At 39.0% G+C, this 23,739-nt stretch overlaps 1 protein-coding gene across 3 annotated transcripts; it reads right to left on the reverse strand.

The window, feature by feature from the left end:
• Positions 1 to 3,977: 3,977 nt before the first annotated feature.
• Positions 3,978 to 23,167, reverse strand: DSE (dermatan sulfate epimerase). Of its 3 annotated transcripts, XM_070953176.1 has the most exons (6): positions 22,752 to 23,167; positions 14,285 to 14,542; position 13,884; positions 11,816 to 12,044; positions 9,347 to 9,554; positions 3,978 to 5,730 (listed from the first exon to the last, which is right to left on the reverse strand). In XM_070953176.1, the coding sequence occupies exons 1-6, from the start codon at positions 23,165 to 23,167 to the stop codon at positions 3,978 to 3,980; spliced, it is 2,865 nt and encodes a 954-aa protein (XP_070809277.1). The 3 variants fall into 3 exon arrangements, with proteins under 3 accessions (XP_070809277.1, XP_070809268.1, XP_070809260.1); XM_070953167.1 differs by lacking the exon at position 13,884 and having other exon boundaries at positions 11,816 to 12,040; positions 14,289 to 14,542; XM_070953159.1 differs by lacking the exon at position 13,884 and having other exon boundaries at positions 11,816 to 12,055; positions 14,289 to 14,542.
• Positions 23,168 to 23,739: the final 572 nt, after the last annotated feature.

Here is a 23,739-nt window from a genome sequence, read left to right on the forward strand (position 1 = left end):
AAACATAGATAAATGTTACCCAAACACAGCTGCAGTTTTGAAGTCTGTAGCCCAGCAAATCAGTTGTTCTTTAAAAAAACAGTGGAACATCTAATATTCGGAGAGTGTACCACACTGGAATCCTTAAACTTTGACTGACCTTCATTGCTTTTTTAAAAAATCTTTTAGGCAGATGGAACAGGATTTTTTTTTTCTTTGCTATTAATGATCTAGAGAATCTGTTCTGTTTTGAATTTAATTTTAACCGGCAAGATATTCTAAGTCCAGAGAAGGGATGAGTGTGCTGTTTGGCCCTTGTATTTTATAGGACCAACGGAGGGAATGTTTATGTATTCATTTCCTCATGCCTAATTGTAAACCTGCAATGCAATGTGTGAGTCCACTATATGCCAAATTTCCTGTCCCACCCCAACCACCATTACTTGTATTGTACTTGAATTGGGAATTCATATGGCTCATGCACTATCCAAAATTAGAGCATATAACTACTGGCACAAAGTCAATGAAATGGAGACTGATAGACTCCCTAAGACTAAGTTATGTCTACTAGAGCAAATAAAATCATAATCACAAATCTCCTGGATCACCAAACTAACACATTTTGTCAGAAGCAGTGGCCTTCCTGTCTCTTGCGTAACAGAACAATTTAACAAAAGAGCTGCCCAAAGAATTAAGGATATAGAATCACAAAATGACATAGCTATCCTTAGTAAGGTGGGTAACTTGAAATGGCTGAGCAAATAGATAGTTGTTTGAAGTTACAACAGCCAAAGCATCTAAGGGAAATATTTACGCAAGCGAGATTCGAATAGCTCAACACAATGGTCAGATATGGGAGATTCCATTCTATCAGTGGTGGGTTGCTCCTGGTTCGCACCGGTTCACAAGAACCGGTGGTAAAAATTTGTAGTAGTTCCGAGAACCGGTAATAACATTGGCTGGCCACGCCCCTGAAATGGTCCCCGGCACGGTCGCTGCTCACTTACCCTGCCCACCTCATCAGAGGCTTTTTTTTTTCTTTTAAAAGCATTTTTTCTACAATCTCTTCGGCTGAAAAAATGCTTTTAAAAGTAAAAAAAAAAAGCTTCTGATGATCCAGTGGCTCAGCTGGGAACGTCAGAAGCTTTTCAAAGCATTTTTTACCACCTCTTCAGCTGAAGAGGTGGTAAAAAATGCTTTGAAAAGCCTCTGACAATCTCAGCTGAGTTGCCTGATCGGCAAAGGCTTTTCAAAGCATTGTTTTCTGCATCCTCTTCAGCTTTTTTTTACCAAGAGGTGGTAAAAAAAATGCTTTGAAAAACCTCTGACGATCTCAGATGAGTTGCCTGATCAGCAGAGGCTTTTCAAAGCATTTTTTTCTGCAACCTCTTAAGGTTGTAGAAAAAATACTTTTAAAAGTAAAAGAAAGTTGGCCACACCCACCGTCATATTACCCACCACCAAGCCACACCCACAGAACCAGTAGTAAAAAATTTTAGAACCCACCCCTGCATTCTATACCTTACAACAAACATCTCTGCATTTGCAGAGCGGCAGCAGAAGAAGACCTGGCTTACATCCTATTTGACTGTTGCTTGTATAAGGAGGTGAGAGACAGGTACCTTGGTCCATATACCAAACAAATGACCCACTGGGATCCCCATATCAAAACAACTTACCTTATGTGTGGCCAGAATCTGAAAATAACATTTAACACAGCACAGTACTTAAGCAAAATGGTTCTTGTGAGATCTGCATATGTGGGACTGATTGGGGTAGATTACAGGAATATAATTTTATCATATTTTATCTATATCTTAAATTATTGTATTCTGTTCCAATTTCATTTTAGACTGTATTTTATTCCAATTTCATCTTAAATCTTATTTTATTCCAATTTCATTTTAAATTGTATTTTATCCAATTCCATTTTAAATTGCTTTTATCAAATTTTAGTAATAATTTGTTTCTGGAACTTTGCACTTTGATATGGCCCAAGGACTAATAAATAAATAAAGCCAAAGGCTATAGTTCATTACGTGGGGTGGAAGGTAGTCTGGAGTCCAAGGAGGGAGGGGTTATTTCTCAGAAGGGCAAAGAGGCAGCAGAGCTTGGAAAGTTTAGAAGTCAGGAAGAGGATTAGGATGGCCCCTCCCTAACAGTTCACAGAGTTTATCTAGAGTTATGTAGATAATTACTTTAGTCAGGCAAGATTCTGTCTATAGGCGAACAACTAAATGGAAACAACTTAGAAATAACTCCACATTTCATTCTTGGTACTTGATATTTCATTTGCTTTTTGGAATTGGGAATGTGCCCGGATACTTTTACATATCCATGAGATATTTAAGAAATGTTAAGGCTGTAAAGTTACTCCTGAGCAACAAATTATGTGAGGTTTATGTGTAAAGAAAGAGGAATTTGTATCTTCTATACCAAACAGTAATAATCAATAACCAAGTATATGCATAACTGACATTATTTATTTAGCAAAAGACATCTGGGACAAACATTATTTTCTTTAAAATAAAGTTCTTGGTTGTCGAAAACATTCCTTATTTGAACAATATCTAGTACTTATGGGCCTGATATCAAATCTAGCAAGGTCAAAGGCTTCATTTATCAATTACTTCCAATATGCTTCCCAAGGAAAGGATCCAATTTTTATAGAGAAGCATTGCAACAAATAACATCATCTTATGCATTAAATGCAACCTTCTAATATACCAATATCAATGACTACCAGATGTAGGTTCTTCCATCCTCAGTGGTCGTCTACTTTCTAGAACCTTAACCATTTTATATTCTGCATAGTTCCTCAAGTAAACTGATTGACACATTAATATACATTGACCACTGAGTATTTGATCAGTTATAGAAAATTATGAGGACCCAATTTGTTGGAATGTTTCATAAAAATACCATTTCTGTCTGTGACATTAGATTATGGATAACTTGATAACATGTATGCCCATACTGTTTGGATCCTGGACTCAAGAAATGATAACATGCTATGCTTTAGCCATAATTGTTTTCTTAGATTAATGGGAAAAGAGGCTGAATACAAGGAGAATATCTATGGAACAAGGATTCATTTAAAGTTAGATACATCTCTTAGCCCAGATGGTTTTTCTATCTCATGATAGGTCACATTTGAAAAAGGGTCCTCACAATTACCGTATTTTTCGGACTATAAGACGCACCAGTGTATAAGATGCACCAAGATTTCGAAGAGGTAAGCAAGAAAAAAAAAAGTTTTTGCCCTCCCCGGCTCACCCCTAGGAGCACTCTGCAGGCCTCCAAAACCTCATCATGTCCTGTTTTTGTGAAAAGCGGGCCCGTTTTTTGCAAAAATGGGACGCACGGGGCCGGGCTTCAGGAGGCCAAAAATGTGTGTATTCGGTGTATAAGACACAGCAACATTTCCACCCTCTTTTAGGGGGGAAAAAGTGTATCTTGTACTCCAAAAAGTACCGTAACTAAGCAAAACAAATAGGTCTGAAGGCCAACTGGGAAGAAATGGTATCCACACTTTTTAAAAAATGCTAATTGTAATAGCACAGTACTTTAAAACAGGCAAAACATTGAAAAGAAATATATACCACTGAGGACTATTATCTGAGGATTATCCATACGATAACAACCAGTAGACTTTGATTAAACCATCCCAGTTGCATATGTTCAAAAAATAATAAATCAACTCAGTGACAAGGAAAATTGGTTTTGGAGAAGAAAATTAAATGCACATATTGAATTCAGAATAAAAGCACAAGACATTCATTTATAGAACAGACTTGACCCGTATATAGGTGATAATCTGAGAAATGTGTCAAATGTCTCAATGCCCATTAATTTCATCTTCTCTGATTAAAAGAGAATTTTTCCATAGATATTTTCTGGAATACATTCAGAAAAGAAAATATATTCTGCACCTTTGCATAAACATACCTAATCATAGAATGGTCAAATAGCATTCACAGTCTTGCTTTGTTTTTTTGCTAGCATTGTGATTGGGAACAAGAAGAATATAGCCACAGTAATATACAGCTGTCAATTAACAAGATTGCATAAAGGCATCTTTGCCCATGTAAGCTCTTGGCTTTCTGGAACCAGGTGAGTTGCATTGCTAGCATAATAAAGAAAATGACAATATTCAGAATGAGGAAAAGACGTGTGTAAGAAGCTGACACTAAAGGAGCACTGCTTCGAGTAGTGGAAAATATTTGGGACAGACCAGGTTGAACTTTGATTGGCACACTGTTTTTCTCTTTCGCATAGGTAATATCTGCAAAATCCAGAAGATCTTTCATTTCTTCTTCTTCATCCACAGGCAATTCTTTTTGGGCCAAGCTTTGTGCTTTTTGCCGAATTTTTCTTTCATTGACTTCGATTTGTGCAAATATATCTGGGCCAGCATCCACAAATTTGTAGCCTTTAGCCACCTTTTTGTTCTTTTTTGCTCTGCCTTGCTGCTGCTGAGAAATTGCAAATATTCTGTCAATGACTTCTTCTGTCTGTCTTTTATCTGAAAACCGGAGTAGGCGTTCAGCTGTCTTTCTGAAGCTATCCGTGTTCCGCACACGTGAAAGGATCTGCTTCTCTAACTGCTGGAACACAGGCTTGAAATGCTGAAGGTTTTTCTCTACTATCTCAATATTGTCCTTTACTCCTGAAACTGGGGAGTTCCTAATTGCAGAAGCTCGCTCAAACACCACTTTTTGATGGTCTGCAATAACTTGTGCAAAAACAGAGTGGCTTTTATTCTCATCGGTCCACAGATAGATGGCATAAGCATGCTCACTGGTGGTGACAAAAATATCTAGCTGCTGAGACTTCCCATGGACGCTGAAACTCTGGACGTCTATAGAAGGTCCAATGAAGAGGTATACGACTCTAGTGATTGGGCTACGCAGATGAGTAGTGACATTCACGTAGTTTGTCCCATTGTAAGGGTAGCCTCTGGGATACATTCTTGAGGCGATGATAGCTTTTTGACTATATCCAGTATCATCCATCCAGTACATCTTGTAGATCCCATCCTGTTGCCGAATGAAGGCTCCGTGGACATTATCAATAACTGTGTCTTCAAAAGGCACATCAACATTGTGGAAGAAGCTAGTTGCTATTTTGGCAGGACTATCATCTTGAAGATATATTTGGTCCACTAGCAAGAGAAGCTGGGGATGAAGAAGTAATAGGTTTCTTTGTACGCTTTTCAACTTCAGTTTAGGATGGTAGGCACCCACTCCTTCTCCTCTAATAAAGATTATCTCATTTTTTTCTATAGCAGCAATTACTTTCCCTTGGCAATCTGCAGCCAGATCATGTTTATATTTCAACCACTTTGATGAGCAATCTTCAGTAACTTGTCCTTCCCATGGATAAAAACAACTCTTTGATACAGCTGGAGAAAACATCAGCACATTATTTAAAAATGTGTATTTTGGTCCATACAGAGCTTCTGTTATGAAAGGTACACCATTGGGGGCAAACGTAAATGAGTTCTGATCTGGATGCTCATGCCCAGCATTGAAGTTCCTCCAACCTTTGATCCATTCTTTGTACTTGTTCTGGTGAACCATGTCATAGATTGCACGTCCTCCCAGCTTTCCTGATTTGAAGGAGAGAAAGGGGCTGTTGATTTCGGCTGGCAGAGCACTTCCATATGTTACAACTCCCCAGTCCTCGAAATAATGAAGTTTGGGAATACCATAATCTGGTGGAGGGACGAATCCCAGGCTTGAATCATACCTTTCAAAAACATAAAGAGAATGAGTTGTTGATCAGTGAATTTCAAGACAGGATAGAAATAATAAAAACATTAACAAGAAACCACATTACTACTATCAAATTTTTTACTTTGTAAAAACATTTGGCAATGTTAATATGGAACAATATTCCACTCTGCAATAGTCTTTAATGAAGAAGATTATGATAAATTTTTGTTTTTTGCTTTGTATAAACAGTATATTAGCTTGCATTTTAGGAATTCATGCTTTAACCTGGTTCAGAATTTCTGGAAAAAGCACATCTGAAAAAGAGTAAGCTGAGTTTGGAGAACTCAGAAAACTTATTTAGAAAAAAATATGCTCCATTCCAAGCTTTCAAATATCTGTCTGGTTTAAATGATGTTTGCACTTGTCCATTAGCAATCCTTCTGCCTTCCCAAGTATAAAATCTTTATATCTGAAATGGAAAGAGATCATCTAGAGTGAAGAAAGCTCTGCAGATAAAGGAGAAGTTAAGTAGAAAAGCAAGTAAGTTTAAGAAGTTATGAGTTTTGTATTTTAAAAAATTATATTTGTTTGGCAAGAAAAAATCTGCACATTTTCAGGATTGGTATATTGTATTAAGTGGTTTTCCTTTATCTGATACTGGATGAAAATAATGGGAACCCCACATACTTAGAGGACATTGCATAGGGTTGAACTGAGCCAGATATACAGTATAATGGGGAACTAGCTTAAAGTTCATTTCCCTATTAGAGTATTTCCATTGTTGCCTGTTAAATAGCTTGAGAAAGAGATGAATGTTTGTATAGTCATAAGAGCACCCAGGTGGGAAATTAAGTTCGTTGAACAGGTAACAAGATGTACTAAAACAAACATTATTCATCATTTAAAAAAAGTTTTATTATCAATGAAATAGACACACACACACACACACACACACACACACACACACACACACACACCAAATCCACCAAATCTTCAGCCTAAATCTATGTTGTGAAAAACAACAACCCTGCTGACTATGCAAAATGTTGGGCTGAAAAGATGCCCAAGCGGCATGCAAACAGAACATATAGAACATAACGAGTCCTTTAAACCTGCCACCAACCCTCTTAACTAATCAGGGCTTGTTTAAATCAGGGCTTAAATAGCCAACACTTCAGTCATATGCATATTTGCTTTCAAATAAGCTTCTTCTGAGCTTAGTTGGACTTACTTCTAAATATATTTGCAAGAGGATTGCACTCTAAAGCTTCTACTCTAAAACTCCTACCAAGCCATAAATCCTGTTGAATACAATTGGATTTACTTTTTAATTGTCATACACTGAATAATAATTTAAAAACTATTAAAGCAATCCATATTGACTGAAAGGGATTTTGCTGTTTTTATCTATTTAACAGCAAAGCAGGAACAGTTATGTTTCTTACTTTATGATAAATATTGAAATATTATCCGTGATCCTCAATTGTTCAGAGTGCTTTTCAATCTCAGTTGGACAATTTTTAGTCACAGGGACTTGTAAGTAAAGGATACGTACCAGCCTTCATTGAAGGACATCTTGAAAGAACAGAATGGATATTTCAAACTGGATATTTCAATGGATATTTCATTGAAATGGATATTTCAATGGATATTTCAGACTCGTTATGTTCTATATGTTCTATTTGCATGCCGCTTGGGTATCCGCTGTATTAAAAAAAGTGTTATGATTTCTACTTTCTGTAACTTGCTGCAATGCTAGATAAAAGCCCAAGCATCATAAAAAGAATAAGGCTCCCTACATCAAAGGCACTTTGGAGTATGTTAAAAGGTTGTTCCAGCTATTTGAAAATTTCTGAAGTATGCAAATAAACGAAGTCCCTACAAAGCATTCTCAGCAAATTCAAGGCCGCCGTACCAAAGGAAGACAAAACAGGAGTAATCTACAAAATAAAATGCAAGTGTCGCTGCATAGGCCAAAGCAGACAAAAGATTAGCAAGATATATCCTTGAGCATCCTTTACTAGTTGTAAATAGACTCAATATGACTTCCTAATCTCAATAGGAAAATAGTGAAATATTCTCACGAAAGAGGGAGTTCTTAGAAGCCTACACTACTCTGACTAGGTAGTGATCAAGAGATATAGCGAATTAATTCTATTAAAATCATGAACACATCAGCCCAACCTACAACAACATACCACAAATCACACAGCAATCAACCAAAACCTAGAACAACTACAGCCATCTCTTTACCAACCAAATAACGAAAGCCAAATTATATTTCAACAATGACAAGAGAAAAAAATCACCACCAAGTAATGCTATCAAGCAGATATCGACACCACCAAAAAAGAAGCAACCAAAACAGAGATAAAATAGAGCTAAAACATTATTATTGTTATTATTTTTATTGGCCAAATAATCTACCAACAAAGCATTAATCATTCGCAAGCAACATCCATTCACAAGATCATCCCATCCAACACATGCAAAGCAAGCAAAATGGAAGAATACATAACCTGTGCTAACCAACAAGCCTTGGTTATCCAAAACTCCAACACTGCTGATCTTTCCTAGTAGAGTATAAAAAGTCAACAAACCCAAAGGTAAGTTCAGATTACTCTAACAGAGCAAAACATATTTGAAATTATCAATGTTTTCTCCACAATGTTTGGTAGCACAATGTTAAAACAAATATCAAGGGTTTTATTACTTTACCTAACTTATTCCCATACCAAGCCTATCCTCAACAAGTTACTGGACTATTACATACCCTCCTCTTAGGGACATTGGGGCTACAGCATTTTGTTTCAAGAGTCTGCATGCCTCTGAAAGTAACTTCTGTATTTTTCAGAGTATAAGATGCACTGGAGTATAAAATGTAGCTTAGTTTTTGGGGAGGAAAATAGCGGGGGGGGGGGGGGAAATCTGCCTATCAGATATTCAACTGGCTAGCTTCTTTAGTCTGGTCAGCTTCAGCACATTAGTTTCCTGGTTTTTATCTCCTGCTTGGCAATAAAAACCAGCTTCTAAAGCACAACTGATCTTTGGAGAGAGAAGCAATGAGAAAAGCAGGCAAACCATGGAGATCGCTTCACACGCTAGCGCCTCGTTAGGGCTGAAAAAAAGCTTCACAGCTGAGGGTCGGAGGGGGGGGAGATTGCTTCACTGAAAAAAAGCTTCTAAAGCACAGCTGAGAATCAGAGGTAGATCTAACACCTCCCTAGGGCTGAAAAAAAGCTTAAAAAAAGCTACATAATTTTCAGCCTCTTTTAGGAGAGAAAAAAGTGTAACTGTTTCTGTAAGGCTCATTTCGTTCTGTGAGACTGCTCATTTCGTTCCTGCTCATCACCTCCAAGATGACTTATCTGTTTTTGACAAATTTTCTGGAACTATAGTTAGCCAAATCTTCTCATTTCTGATAGAGAATATAATTTCATGGCACATATTTGGAAAGCTCTATCTCATCTACTGCATAAAAAAGTCCATTTGACCTTTGCCTGGTGTTTTCTTGAGAATGTGCAGCTGAGAAAGAATGGTACAAATTCTATAAATTCCTGACAAGCATATCTAAACTCACTTCTGTGCCTACTTTTTTTCTTGTCCACCCTCTATGTAGCCCATTGATTACAGATTTACTGATTTCATACCAGAGAAACTCTGTGTGAAGTGTGCACCAACGCTGTCCTTTGGAAGGTGTCCCTGGGCCTTCAAGTATTCTGTTCCTTCGAATCTGATCAGCCAACCAGTTTCCACTGCCATTGCGCATAACAAATTTATCTAGGAAAACCAACTGGCTTTCCGGACCATAAAACCAATTGTAGTTGGAATCTGCAATAGCAACAGTTCTTTGGAATCCTAGGAGGAAAAATTAAAACAAACATATATGAAAGTAAACCCCTTACTTAATATTGCATATTTAAGTGATAGAAAGAGCTCCCAATTATTTACAATATTACATATAATGTTGGTAATACTATATCTATTTGTAAGGTTCTTATAAAAGTTTTAATATCACTTTTCCTCTAAAATAGTAGATCATTAAATTGTCAGACTATGAAACATTAATGTGCTCAGATTTACACACAGAATGTCTAGAGAATTCTTTGTAGCATATTAAAATCTATTTAATGCCTCACTTAAATTGATTATCTTGTTTAAATTATATTATTTAAAATTAATATTGAATACAGCTAAGTTATATCATATTAAATATTTTTCTCTACATTTCTCCAAGTTCATTTGGGGAAAATTCTCTAACTCATTTTTCATTCCAGAAGCTTCGTTTATTAGTTAATGATGCTTTAATTTATAAGATATTGATTCACACTATAAGGTGTATCTTTTTCCCCATGATAATGAATGACAAGTTTTGTCTATTCAAAAATAGTCCTTATGAGGCAATTTGAAACTGACATATTTTATATGTCTTATATATAATTTGGAAGGTTTTATAGTTCATCAGTCTTTGAAAATATGAAATTTTCCCTCTGGTATATTAGACACTAAGGGAGGGATAGAATTCAGTAACTGTCCATTCTAATTTGATTCTTAAGATCATTGTAAATTAACATTATGAGATAATCTAAATTTGAAAATAGCAAGACTGTTGTGTTTGTTTGAGAACTTCTGTGGGCTGGAGAGTGCATTCCTTAGAGCAGACATGTCAAACATGCAGCGCATGGGCTGCATCCGACCTGCAATAGGCCACAGTGTTGGCCCATGGGGCCATCCTGGAGATGGCGAGGGACCAGCCACGCCCACCCAGTTGGCCACGCTGACCAGGCCACCCAAGGGCAAACAAACTCCTGATGTGGCCCGCAAAGTGATTGAGTTTGACACCCCTGCCTTAGACAATCAATAACAATGCATGATTTGAGGAAATGCATCAGGTTTCATATCTTCCATATTGTAAGTACAATAAACTGCTGTGTTATGCTGACATTTTAAGGAATCTGCATCAAATTTGATACATTCCTGATGACTACCTACTAACTTATATAGATAAGATTGAGATTCTGCTAATGAATTTAACAACTCAGACTTCCAGTTTAAGTTGACAGATGTGATGACTAAGATATTAAATGCATGAATCTTTTTATACAAAGATTCATTCATTCATTCATTCATTCAAATTTCCAGGCCTCTTGTATAGGACCCAAGATTGAAAATGACACTTACTATCCATTGGAGTAAACAGAGAATATAATCTTGGGTCCTATACAAGAGGCCTGGAAATTTGAGGTTCAGCAAAGCATCTTTGCTATTCCTAGCATTGCCCTCTTCAGGACAGAGAGCTCTGATGTTGTTCCTGGGATCTCTTGGAGCCAATCTGCCATCTTAGGAGTCAGAGCCCCAAGTGCTTCTACCACCACTGGTAGAAGCTGATACACCCAGTGTATGCCTGGGCTGGGCCCCATATAAATGTCTCAGAATACTTTTTACATGGCTTGCTTGTAAATGTAAGATAACTTTGTATAAGACTGTGTATCTAACAGTCTGTCTCCATAATTCAAGAATTGTACAAAAACGTATTTCAGCAGAGGGGTTCTATAGGATCACATTTACAACTATACAAACTCTTTCACAAATCAATGTGTGAAAATAAGCAGCCCTTCCCTGAATAGAAGCATTTTCTGTATGAGAAAAATGCATTGTTTATCCAACCTAGTGTTTATATCATTATGATCTAGAGAATACAAATTTTTTATAGGTTGGCATGGTGTACATTAACCAAAGGTTATTAGTTTGATACAATTTTCATTTGTGGAGAATACTAAAGTTTAATACCAATATAAGAACCATAGTGGTGCAATTGTTAGAATGCAGTATTGCAGGCTAATTCCGCAGACTGCCAGCAGTTCGAGTCTCATCGGCTCAAGGTTGACTCAGCCTTCCATCCTTCCAAGGTTAGTAAAATGAGGTCCCAGATTATTGGGGGCAATATGCTGACTCTGTAAACCGCTTAGAAAGGGCTGTAAAGCACTGTGAAGTAGTATATAAGTCTGTGCTATTGCTATATGTAAAACAGTCTGTCGTGATATATAACCGCTTGCAGTTGGGCTTTTTACCTAAGAATTAATAATTGATTATAAGATAGTTTAAGTTGTGTTACTTGCCTGGTAGAACTGTTCTATACATAAAAGCAAAATGTTGCTTAAGCCAGGGATGTTTAAAGTGGTTAATGTCAAAATGCCTTTGGACAAGGAATATGTACTGGAAAAGAGATCTGGTGGTATAGCTGCCATAAGCTACTCCTTCATACAAGGAGCCATCTGTCACTTCATGTAGTAGAACTATAGATTTCTCCATTATTGTTAGGACTTGCTTAGTCCAAAGGTATGCTTCCTGAAGATAACCTGTAAGAAAAAGACGAACAATGTTATATTAGTAATATGACCTTTTAAAGTGTGAAAAATTTGCAAGTTACTTGGGCTTGTTTACATGTGGTTTTTGTATGGAGCTTTTAAACTGGATCTATTCATAGACTTGCCTTGCCTTTATTAAGAGATTTTTATGCCTTATCTATTACTGGTAATAATAAACAAACAAACAAACAAACAAAAAAGAAATATTTTACTCATGGTGTGGAGTTTATTGAAAACAACAAGAGGGTTGCACTGAAAAGAGCAGATTTAATAAAGCTTGGAAATATTTGAGAAGGAAATTAAAATTTCATAAAAAAATATAAAAATATTTACTGTGTCTAAATTTTATTTTTCATTTAAAAAAAATCTAGGAAACATTTCGATAAGAAATCAAAAAGGAGTTGGGATATTTAGAAAAATAAAAAATGAGAAAACATGATATACATTTATAAAATTATGCACAACATGTAGAAAAGGGCACAAGAAACCTTTCTCTCTCACTTAAAATACCTGAAATCTGGAGATATAGTGAAATTATCTCTCTCTCTATCATCTATCACCCATCTATCTATCTATCTATCTATCTATCTATCTATCTATCTATCTATCTATCTAGGCAGTAAATAAAGAAATAAAAGAAAGAATGAAGCTAGTACTTTTTCTCTCTTCATAACATAACAGAACATAACAGAACATAACATAACATAACATAACATAACATAACATAACATAACATAACATAACATAACATAACATAACATAACATAACATAACATAACATAACATAACATAACATAACATAACATAACATAACATAACATAACATAACATAACATAACATAACATAACATAACATAACATAACATAACATAACATAACATAACAAACATAACATAACAGAACAGAACAGAACAGAACAGAACAGAACAGAACATAACATAACATAACATAACATAACATAACATAACATAACATAACATAACAGAACAGAACAGAACAGAACAGAACAGAACAGAACATAACATAACATAACATAACAGAACAGAACAGAACAGAACAGAACAGAACATAACATAACATAACATAACATAACATAACATAACATAACATAACATAACATAACATAACATAATTGGCACGGATGAATATCCTTAAGAGAAAATTATCTTAATTACTAGAGAATAGGTTATTCAGTATTCATTTGCATGATAGGCTATGAGAAATCTCCATGTTTGAGGCAGTAGATCAAGGAGTATCAATTCCTTGGGACAAACTGAGAAGGGCTGGGGTCTTCATTATCTTTCTGTGTCTTTTACAGAAGCAACTGACTGGTTGTGGGACTAGATGTTGGGCTAGATCAGGGGTGTCAAAGTCAAGGCCCAGGGCCAGATCTGGCCCATTGGGTGCTTAGATCTGGCTCGTGGGACCACCCTGGAAATAGTGAAGGACCAGCCTGCCTGGTCAGGGGGTGCCTGTGGTGGCCTAAGTGCCCCTGCCAGCAAAAATGGGCTCACGAGGGCCGCGTGCGGCCTTTCTGAGCTCCATTTTCGCTGGCAGAAGGTTGCAGGAAGGCATCCCAGCTGAAAATGGAGCTCGGGAGCCTGTTTTCGCTGGCAGAGCACTCAGGCCACCACAGGCACCCCCTGACACAAGTGATGTCATGCTGGCCATGCCCCTCTGCCCCCCCCCCAAGGTCAGACACAACCTGATGCAGCCCTCAATGAAATCGAGTTTGACAGCCCTGGGCTAGATGGATCATTTATGCTATCATTCTCTTAAGACACTGTATAAAGAAGACAGAATATATATACTCAAACACACTCTGAGAATGAGAGATTAATGATTTTGAGAATTAAAAATGTATGTTTATCTAGTTTCAATATGCACACCTTGTTTAACCTAAGGGCCATATCAGATCTTTAAGAAGAATATAAGATGCTGCACTATAAAAATTAAATAAGGCCAGTTCAAGAGCAGGATCACAATAAAAAACTGAATTGAATTTATATGATTCTAAAATTAATTTTATTTTAAAATTTAAAACAGTAGACATGTGCTTATGTCATGTTTTAATTTTCCACTTCTGATGCATTAAAAATCACATTTCATTTCCAATTTTTGCAGGGATTCTGGGGTCATAGCTAGAGCTTTCAGGGACTTCATTTGGTTTTAGGAAGTCACAGGCTTTAAAAAAAGAAAGAATTGCTCATTGTTCAAGACCTACCTTGATTCATTAGAACCAGGCTTCCTACCAGCAAGGCCAAACAGTTGGTAGGCTGATGGTTATGTAGATATTGGAAACCCCATCCACGCCTATATGAGGCTTCATACATATATCCTGAGGCATTGGCAATTACTTCCAGAAATTTTTCCTGCTGGGACTTGCTAAGGTAGTTATATAAAAAGTCATAAGCAGTGGCAAATCCAACCAAAGAGTGAGCAAGGGGAACCTCATCCCATGGAGCATCCTTCACTAACCTGTAAAAGAGGAAAGGTGTCACTTCTACACATCTTATAGATGGCACGATTATAGAAACATTGCTATTTAAATTTTAAAACAGAAAACTGAGAATTGCATCAAACAGCTAATACTGAGCATGCAGATCTCCACTCATACATTAATCTTTCCCTACCTTCAGTTTTTTCATTGCTTGGGGCTGAAGACCCATGACATATAAAAATTGCATACAGATTAATGTAATGTAATTTAGAAATGTGCATGAAATAAACTGAACCCTGCCTCCCACAATGGAAAAGAGGCTTGTCTCATTTTCAAGCTAATATTAATGGTCCTCTGTTCATTATCTGAGAGATGGGTATCATTTGTAAGCCTCCCAGATTCCCCAAATATCACACAAAAGATTTTTTTAGATAAACATTAAAATTGTGGGTTTCTTCTGTCTGTACAAAACCAGGAATTTAGGTTTAATCCAAGAGTTTGTAAACCTAGTTTCTTCTTTGAAATCAACATTGCAATTTCAAACAATTCACTTTGTCTATTCAATTCAATCTTTATTAAAATTTCAAACAATGTATAGCAGTTCATTCTGTTTTACAATTCATGAAAGACTACAGTTTGAAAATTCATCAGTCATATTTGCTCTAAAATAACCCTTCCTGAATCAAATTGTTGTTGTTGTTGTTATTATTATTATTATTATTCCAGAGAATCAAGAAGACAAACTTCTTGATTTGCTTGTATTAAAAAATCAGTGTGTTTTCCCTTTAACATATGAGATGGCATCTGACATCACATTTCCTCCATCATGTCAGGCCAAGCAACCAGGGAAGGTTAGCCTTCAATCTTTGCAGAGTTCATATGATGTCAACTGAAACAGTGATTACAAGGTCACTTTCTTATTTGCAGAACAAGATTTCAGTTAATATTCTAGTATCTAATATTATCTTTTTAGCTCTGCTTTTTTTTTTAATTCAGCCTACAGTATGACCTATGGTCTTGCTTGGTTTCCACACTATCAATCTTACATAAAAGCAATAAAAATATTATTGATTTCTAGGTTGGTTCAAGATTCTTTTTTAAATGTTTTAGTATCTTAACTGTAAGACACTGGACATATCATTGACTGATATGGTTGGCTACAGTGAATGAATGAATGAATGAATGAATGAATGAATGAATGAATGAATGAATGAATGAATGATTTTGCTTCCCTATCACTATAGTTGTTCTCTCTAAAAAACTACTGGAGCTATAACCAGTGCAATTAAACTACTTGAACATAATTGGACTCTATTGGACTTGGGTGCCTTATAAATTCAAATATATAAAATAAGTATTTTTAAAAATTGGTTTAAAATGGCATCTCCTACAATTAATAGTAATAGTTATCTGGCTGGAGAAATTATAGCAGTTGAATTGTACTCATTGAAACTGAGTCTGTGGAAGGGTGTTCTGAGAGGCCACCTATACAAATATATGAAAGTGATTTTGCTCTTTTATTCTCTTCTCAAGGAAGCTCACTGGAAATGGAATGGGGTTTTATGAACTGTATTTCATTATGAACTATTCTACTGAGGAATTTTGGCAAGAGGATAAGCTATAATAAATAATCCAACATTTGTATTTTGCTGTCACATAGCCCCCAGATATTTGAATCATGTGATTTTTCTCTACAGAAAAATCAAAAGTGGTAGACAATATTATTATGAACTAGCTTGCACTTTAATAAAAAATATTGAAATACTGATGGCTCCAAAGTAGGATCACATTATCTTTTCCACATTAAAAATAATAGATCTCTTCATATTTGGGACAAAACGTTTCCTGATGACTCCAAAAAGGGTTCAGCAATTATTTGGACAGGCAGTTTTACCAAACAACTGGAGCACCTCTTCAAAACTGATGGTTGTAATGTTGAAGCACAGAATCCTCTCATAGCCTTAAACTGCTTAGAGGGCTTCTCCCATGAACTGAACCTGTGTAGAGATGCAGAGCAAACGCTTCCACGAGGACTGGTAGCTTTTGAATGGTCTCATAGCCTCATCTTCACCACACACTGTAACAATCAAGTTTACAGCGGCATATTTTGATTTTGAGAAGGATGTGATGGCTCACTGGGCTTGTCAGCTGGAAGTTTCGAGCCCAGTTTCGAGACTCGAGCATTGCACAATGGGGTAAGTTTCCATTCTCACCCCAGCTTCTGCTCACCTAGAAGTTCAAAAGTATGAAAATGTGACTATATAAATAGGTACCATTTTGGTGGGAGGGTAACAGTGCTCGGTGCGCCTTGGAGTATAGTCAAGATGACCACAGAAATGCTTACAGAAAATGATGCTTCCTTGGCTAAGAAGCGGAGATGAGCATCACCCCCTAGAGTCAGACATGACTGGACAAGGGAAACCTTTACCTTTATTTTGATTTTATTTAAAAATTCTTAGCATCTGGTGAATTATTTTGGCAAAGCAGAATTTTAATAATAATAATAATAATAATAATAATTTTATTTCTATACCGCCCTTCTCCCGAAGGACTCAGGGCGGTGTACAGCCTATTTAAAAACACAAAAAACACAACAACAATTTAAAATTTAAAATCATTAAATAATTAGGCTCCAATTAAAATCCCAGAAATTTAAAATACCCCAATTTAAAACGTTATGTTAATAGCCCTGCCTGGCGGAACAACAGGGTCTTCAGAGCGCAGCGAAACACCCGGAGGTCGGAAATCTTTCGTATTTCGGGGGGCAGTTCATTCCACAGGGCTGGGGCTCCCACAGAGAAGGCCCTCCCCCTGGGTGTCGCCAGCCGACATAACTTGGTCGGTCGGAGGCTATTGGTGGCAGAAGTCGGTCTCGAAGGTACCCGGGTCCTATGCCATGGAGCGCTTTAAAGGTGGTAACCAACACCTTGAATCGCACCCGGAAGACCACTGGGAGCCAGTGCAGCTCGCGCAGGAGGGGTGTCACGTGGGCGCAACGAGTTGCACCCATAACCACCCGCGCGGCCGCATTCTGGACCAGTTGGAGTCTCCGAGTGCTCTTCAAGGGGAGCCCCATGTAGAGAGCATTACAATAGTCCAACTGGGAGGTGACAAGGGCGTGAGTGACCGTGCGCAAGGCGTCCCGATCCAGAAAGGGCTGCAACTGGCGAATCAGGCGAACCTGATAAAAGGCCCCCCTGGCCACGGCCGTCATGTGCTCTTCTAAAGACAGCCGTGCGTCCAGGAGGACACCCAGATTGCGAGCCCTCTCTGTGGGGGGCAAAGATTCACCCCCAATAGTCAGCGATGGCACCTGCTGACTATATCGGGGCGCCGGAAGCAACAGCCACTCGGTCTTGGAGGGGTTGAGTCTGAGCCTGTTCCTCCCCATCCAGGCCCGCACGGCCTCCAGGCAGCGGGACATCACATCAAGGGCATCGTTGGGGTGGTCTGGGGTGGAGATGTACAGCTGAGTATCGTCAGTGTACAGATGACACTTCACCCCGAAACCACGGATGATCTCACCCAGCGGCTTCACATAAATGTTGAACAGGAGAGGCGAGAGGACCGACCCTTGCGGCACTCCCCATGCGAGATGCCTCGAGGTCGACCTCTGTCCCCCTGCCAACACAAACTGCGAGCGGTCGGAGAGGAAGGAGGAGAACCACCGCAAAACGGTGCCCCCTATTCCTAACCCCCTCAACTGCTGCAGCATGATACCATGATCGATGGTATCAAAAGCCGCCGAGAGGTCTAATAGGACTAGGACAGAGGAGCAGCCCCTGTCCCGAGCCCTCCAGAGATCATCCACCAACGCGACCAATGCCGTTTCAGTGCTGTACCCCTGCCTGAAGCCCGACTGGTACGGGTCTAGATAGATAGCTTCATCCAGGTGCCGGGGAAGTTGTCGTGCCACCACGCTCTCAACAACCTTCGCCACAAAACGAAGGTTGGAGACTGGACGATAGTTGGCTAATTCAGCCGGGTCCAGGGAAGGCTTCTTGAGGAGGGGCCTCACTACCGCCTCTTTCAAGGCGGCAGGAAAGGCACCCTCACTCAGAGAAGCACTTATAATCCCCTGGAGCCAGCCTCGTGTAACCTCCCGGGAGGCCAGCACCAACCAGGAGGGACACGGGTCCAATAAACACGTGGCGGCACTAATCTTACCCAGAACCCTGTCCACATCCTCGGGAGTCACAGGATCAAACTCCTCCCAGGTAACATTCTCAAGACCTGCCCTCGTCTCCTCCCGTGGACTCATCCAGTCGGAGTCCAAGCCATCCCGAATCCGAGCGACTTTATCGTGCAGGAATTGCACAAAATCCTCAGCACGACCCTGCAAGGGATCTTCCCGCACTCCCCCCCGGAGGAGGGAGTGGGTCACCCTAAACAAGGCGGCTGGGCGGTTCTCTGCAGATGCGATAAGAGCGGAAAAGTGGTTAGACTTTGCCGCTTTTATCGCCACTAGGTAGGTCTTGATATAAGACCTCACCTGTGTCCGGTCGGAATCGGATTGGCTAGTCCTCCAAATGCTCTCTAGGCGTCTTTTCCGACGCTTCATCTCTCTCAGCTCCTCAGAAAACCAAGGAGCCAGTTGAGATCGGCATCGGGTCAGAGGCCGCAAAGGCACGACGCGGTCCAAAGCTCCAGCGGCCGCCCTTTCCCAGGCGGCCACCAGCTCTTCAGTCGAGTCGTGTGTTAGGGTCTCAGGGCACGGCCCAAGCTCCGTCAGGAACCTTTCGGGTTCCATCAGGCGCCTGGGACGGAACCATCTAGTTGGCTCCGTCTCCCTGCGGCGGGGGGCGGCGGTAGGAAAGTCTAGTTGGAGGAGCGAATGATCTGTCCATGACAAGGGTTTAATATCTAGGTCCCCTCTACCAAGATCATTCAACCACTGACCAGAGACAAAAATCAGGTCCAGAGTGTGTCCCCCCATGTGAGTGGGGCCTTGAACTAACTGGGTCAGGTCCATGGCCGTCATGGAAGCCATGAACTCCCGAGCCGCCTCTGACGCCTCACCCGCGGATGGAAGGTTGAAATCCCCCATGACAATAAGTCTGGGGGTATCAACCGCCACCCCGGCAATGACGTCGAGTAGCTCGGGCAGGGTCGCTGCCACGTGGCAGGGAGCCAGGTACGTAGTCAGCAAACCCATCTGCACCCCACGGCCCCACTTCACACAGAGGGACTCACATCCGGCTATCTGAGGAACAGTGGTCTCCCTCGGACAAAGACTTTCCCTAACAATCACCGCCACTCCCCCACCCCTCCCCTGGGCCCTTGGCTGATGAAATGCACGGAAACCTGGTGGGCACATCTCAACGAGGGGGACCCCCCCCTCCTGGCCCAACCAGGTCTCCGTAATACCTGCCAGGTCCGCACCCCCCTCCAAAATAAGATCACAAATGAGGGGGGCTTTATTAACCACCGACCTGGCATTACACAACATCAGCCGCGGACCCAGGGCCTGAGACTCTACACAACCCAGGACACGAGTCACGCATCGGGGGCCGGAGTGCGCAATTGCTCGTAAACAGCCTGTTTACAGACCTGTTGGCCAGGTCTTCAATTTATTAAACACTCACAGTAACCCCTCATGGCCTGGATCCAAGACTGTCTTTGCCTGAAACATATTGATATAACATTACTTGCCAGAAGCTTGAAAATATATTTTAGTATATGCCAAGCATTTATAGAATTTTAGCTACAGGACATAATCCATACTGTCTTTTACTATAATTTATAAATTGTTCATAGAATTGTCTATAATGATGACAATTATTATCATCCAATATGTTGAATGTCTTCTAAGGACTGTAGAGTCTGATCAGGGAATTATAGTACAATACACTGAGAGAGTCATTTTGGTCTAGTTGTTAAGGCCCTAGGCTAGAAATCAGGAGACTGAGTTCTAATCCTGCCTTAGGCATGAAAGCCAGATGGAAAACTTTGGACCAGTCACTCTCTCTCAACCCAAGTCCCCTTACAGGTTTGTTGTTGTGGGGAAAACAGGACGGGGAAAGGAGTATCAGAGTTATTTATAAAACTAATAAAGGTGGAATAAAAAATAGCTAAAGAAATAAATTTAACTGACAATATAGAACTGTAAAAGTTACAGTGAAAATTAAATTAAATTAATAGTGTTATCTCTGTTTCAAAAGAGATTACAGATAAGCATTTAGAGGAAAAATAAGTTATGCAGTTAACTGGAAAAAGATAAATTTCAGGTACAAGTTATCTAAGCACAAATGAAGATTTCAACTTGTATTCCAAGAGCCAGAAGCAGCATCACTTAAAGTACTTAGATGCTTTATCAAGATTATTCAGTTTTGATAAAGTAAAGGAAAACAAAGATGCCTTTCAAACTATACAGTAGCAGTGCCTAAAGGTTGATTCTAAAAGAGGTCATTATTCTATTACAGGAATGTTTTTGAGAAAAAGTAGGAATCTCACATAACAACTAATATTTAGTTTATATCCACAAATCTCATCTCACAGTAAATTTTACACTTGAAAATGACAGTGAGTGAATTTCTTTCTCTCTACTCTTTCATTTGTTGCAAAACTGCTATTAGGCTATTATTGCTTTTATATACAAATGACTTAAGGAATTTCAAACTTCATTGACAATTTGAAATTGCATATTATTTCTGCCAATCATTTTAAAAAATGAGTAAACTCTGGATTAAATACTCAGCAGTCTAATTTATTACCCTTTTTCTTTTGAACTTCACAGCTTTTATTGCCATTTTAACAATAAGTACTTTTAAACTATGTAGCTTTTGCTACTCTAACACTGACATGAAAAAAATGACTTAAGTGTTTGATTTAAACTTCAAACATAATCTTTAACATTTATAAATACTTGCATGAATGAACATTATTGCTACATAATGAAAAGGCCAGAGAAAATGACCACCATTTATTTCAATTGTCAAAAATAGCGTGTGTGGGAGCAACCACAGTAATTACAGAGTACAGGATAACAATAACATAAAAAAGATGTTGAGACTCTAGAAAGAGTGCAGAAGAGCAACAAAGATGTTTAGGGGACTGAAGGCTAAACTGTATGATGAACGGTTGCAGGAACTGGGAATGTCTACTAATCTAACAAAGGGGAGACCCACGGGTGACATGGTAGCACTCCAATATTTGAAGGGTTGTCACAGAGAGGAGAGGGTCAACCTATTCTCCAAAGCATCTGAGGGCAAGAAAAGAAGTAATGGATGGAAGCTTAACGAAGGGAGATGCAACCTAGAACTAAGGATAAATTTCCTGTCAGTGAGAAAAATTAACCAGTGGAACAGCTTGCTTCCAAAAGTTGCAGGCGCTCCAATCACTGGAGGTTTTTAAGAGGCAACTGGATACAGCCATCTGTCCAAAATGGTATAAGGTCTCCTGGGCAGGGGATTGGACTAGATCATCTCCAAGATCCCTTTCAACTCTGTTATTCTGTGTTCTGTAATTATAGTGGTTGCTTCCCCATGCTATTTTTGACAAGTGAAATAAATGGTGGACAAATTTTCTGGCCTTTCCATTATGCAGCAACAATGTTCATTACATTCATACAGGTATTTATGAATGTTAAAGATTATGTTTGAAGTTTCAATCACTTACTAAAGCCAGAACTTTAAACTTAAAAATAAAATAAAACAATTTTATATCCTATATTACAATTAACAGTTTCCTTTAAAAATATTAAGAGTTGATTATGTTTATTTAGTTTAAATGCAGATTTCCAAGTAATATTCTAAAATACAAGCAAGTTTCTAAATTCATTTAACTCAATTGTACCCTTCTCTAGGATACAGCTGAGAACTGTATTGAATTATATATGCATTAGTTTAACAGCCCCTCTGGCTTCTATTGGTGGCTGAAAATAATCTAGCAGCAATCAGATAGTGGCCAATATATTGACTTTTAACAGAAAACTGGTATTTAGGGGGGTGGGGGGCGGGGCTGACCTGGACTTCCCAAATTGGAGAAAAGTCAATATTTTGTTTTAAACCTCCAAACTGAAGTTTCTAGATTCAGAATGGACATTCAAATGCTAGCTTATATGACATGTATACTGGAATACACTAAAAATGATAATGCTTGTTTTAGATATAAGCTTTAAAAATAGGTATTCCCTAAAAACACAGTTATGAAAAGAAACCAAAGCATTCTATACCCCTTTACTCTTAATATATCCCAAATATGCACTGTATAGTTATGTTTTGCAATAAAAACAAGACAAAAATCTACCAACTAGGCTGAGCCGCCATTCTTTCCATGTAGTCTTTGGCCATGTCGATGGCTTCCATGTTGTCTGGATAAAGTATACAGAACATTGCCAGAGCACCCAAATTGTTGCCATATATTTCATTCCACCGAGCACTGAAGTCTTTGGGATCCCAGGGAGGAAGATATTCCAAAGAGTTTGACAGCATGATTTGCACAGCTTCAACCAACCGAGCTGCAATGTGTTGATGTGTAGTGCCTGCCTTATATCGGAGATCCTGTATCTCTCGCCTAGAGAAGTAGAGCATTGGGTAGTTGTCGTAGTTGGCATTGACAAATGGAACAGCCGTGCTTGGGTTGTTGTCAGTGCTGCAGATTAGTGCAAAGCAAACCACATGTATGAAAAACACACTGGGAGCCCCCCGTGTGTGAGTCCTCATTTTGGCATTAGAGCTCCAGGTCTTGAAGGCAGCCAAATCATTTTTGAAGGAGCCTACATGGCAAAAGAAGAATGAAAAGTGAGGTCAATGGAATAATGGCTGACATTTTTGTCTAAGACATTGGAAAGTATATGGGAAAATTCAGGTTTTAAGTACAAACAATACCTCTATTCAAGTTCCTTCCACAAAAATCAGGAGCAGATGTATTACAACACATAGAGTGCACAGTATAATTAAATAAAGTCCTATGTACTGCTTTTTGTCTTCAAATACTATTCCTGACTAAATTCAGTGGCCTAAATGGCATCCAATGATGGGTTGATGAGATGGGATGGGATGGGATGGGATGGGATGGGATGGGATGGGATAGGATAGGATAGGATAGGATAGGATAGGATAGGATAGAATAGAATAGGATAGGATAGGATAGGATAGGATAGGATAGGATAGGATAGGATAGGATAGGACAGGACAGGACAGGACAGGACAGGACAGGACAGGACAGGACAGGACAGGACAGGACAGGACAGCTTTATTGGCCAAGTGTGATTGGACACATAAGGCATTTGTCT

Source organism: Pituophis catenifer, unplaced genomic scaffold (assembly GCF_029215685.1).
Source record: "Pituophis catenifer annectens isolate HBS135680 unplaced genomic scaffold, rPitCat1.0.hap2 SCAF_1, whole genome shotgun sequence".
Lineage (NCBI taxonomy): Eukaryota > Metazoa > Chordata > Lepidosauria > Squamata > Colubridae > Pituophis > Pituophis catenifer.

Excerpts from the sequence above, each read along its gene's own strand:
- DSE (XM_070953159.1), bottom strand. The coding sequence starts at position 23,167 with ATGAGGACTCACACACGGGGGGCTCCCAGTGTGTTTTTCATACATGTG. Across the intron at positions 14,543-22,751 it reads ATGGCGGCTCAGCCTAGTTG|GTTAGTGAAGGATGCTCCAT; the intron begins GTAGATTTTTGT and ends CCTCTTTTACAG. Across the intron at positions 5,731-9,346 it reads CTTCACACAGAGTTTCTCTG|GTATGATTCAAGCCTGGGAT; the intron begins GTATGAAATCAG and ends TGTTTTTGAAAG.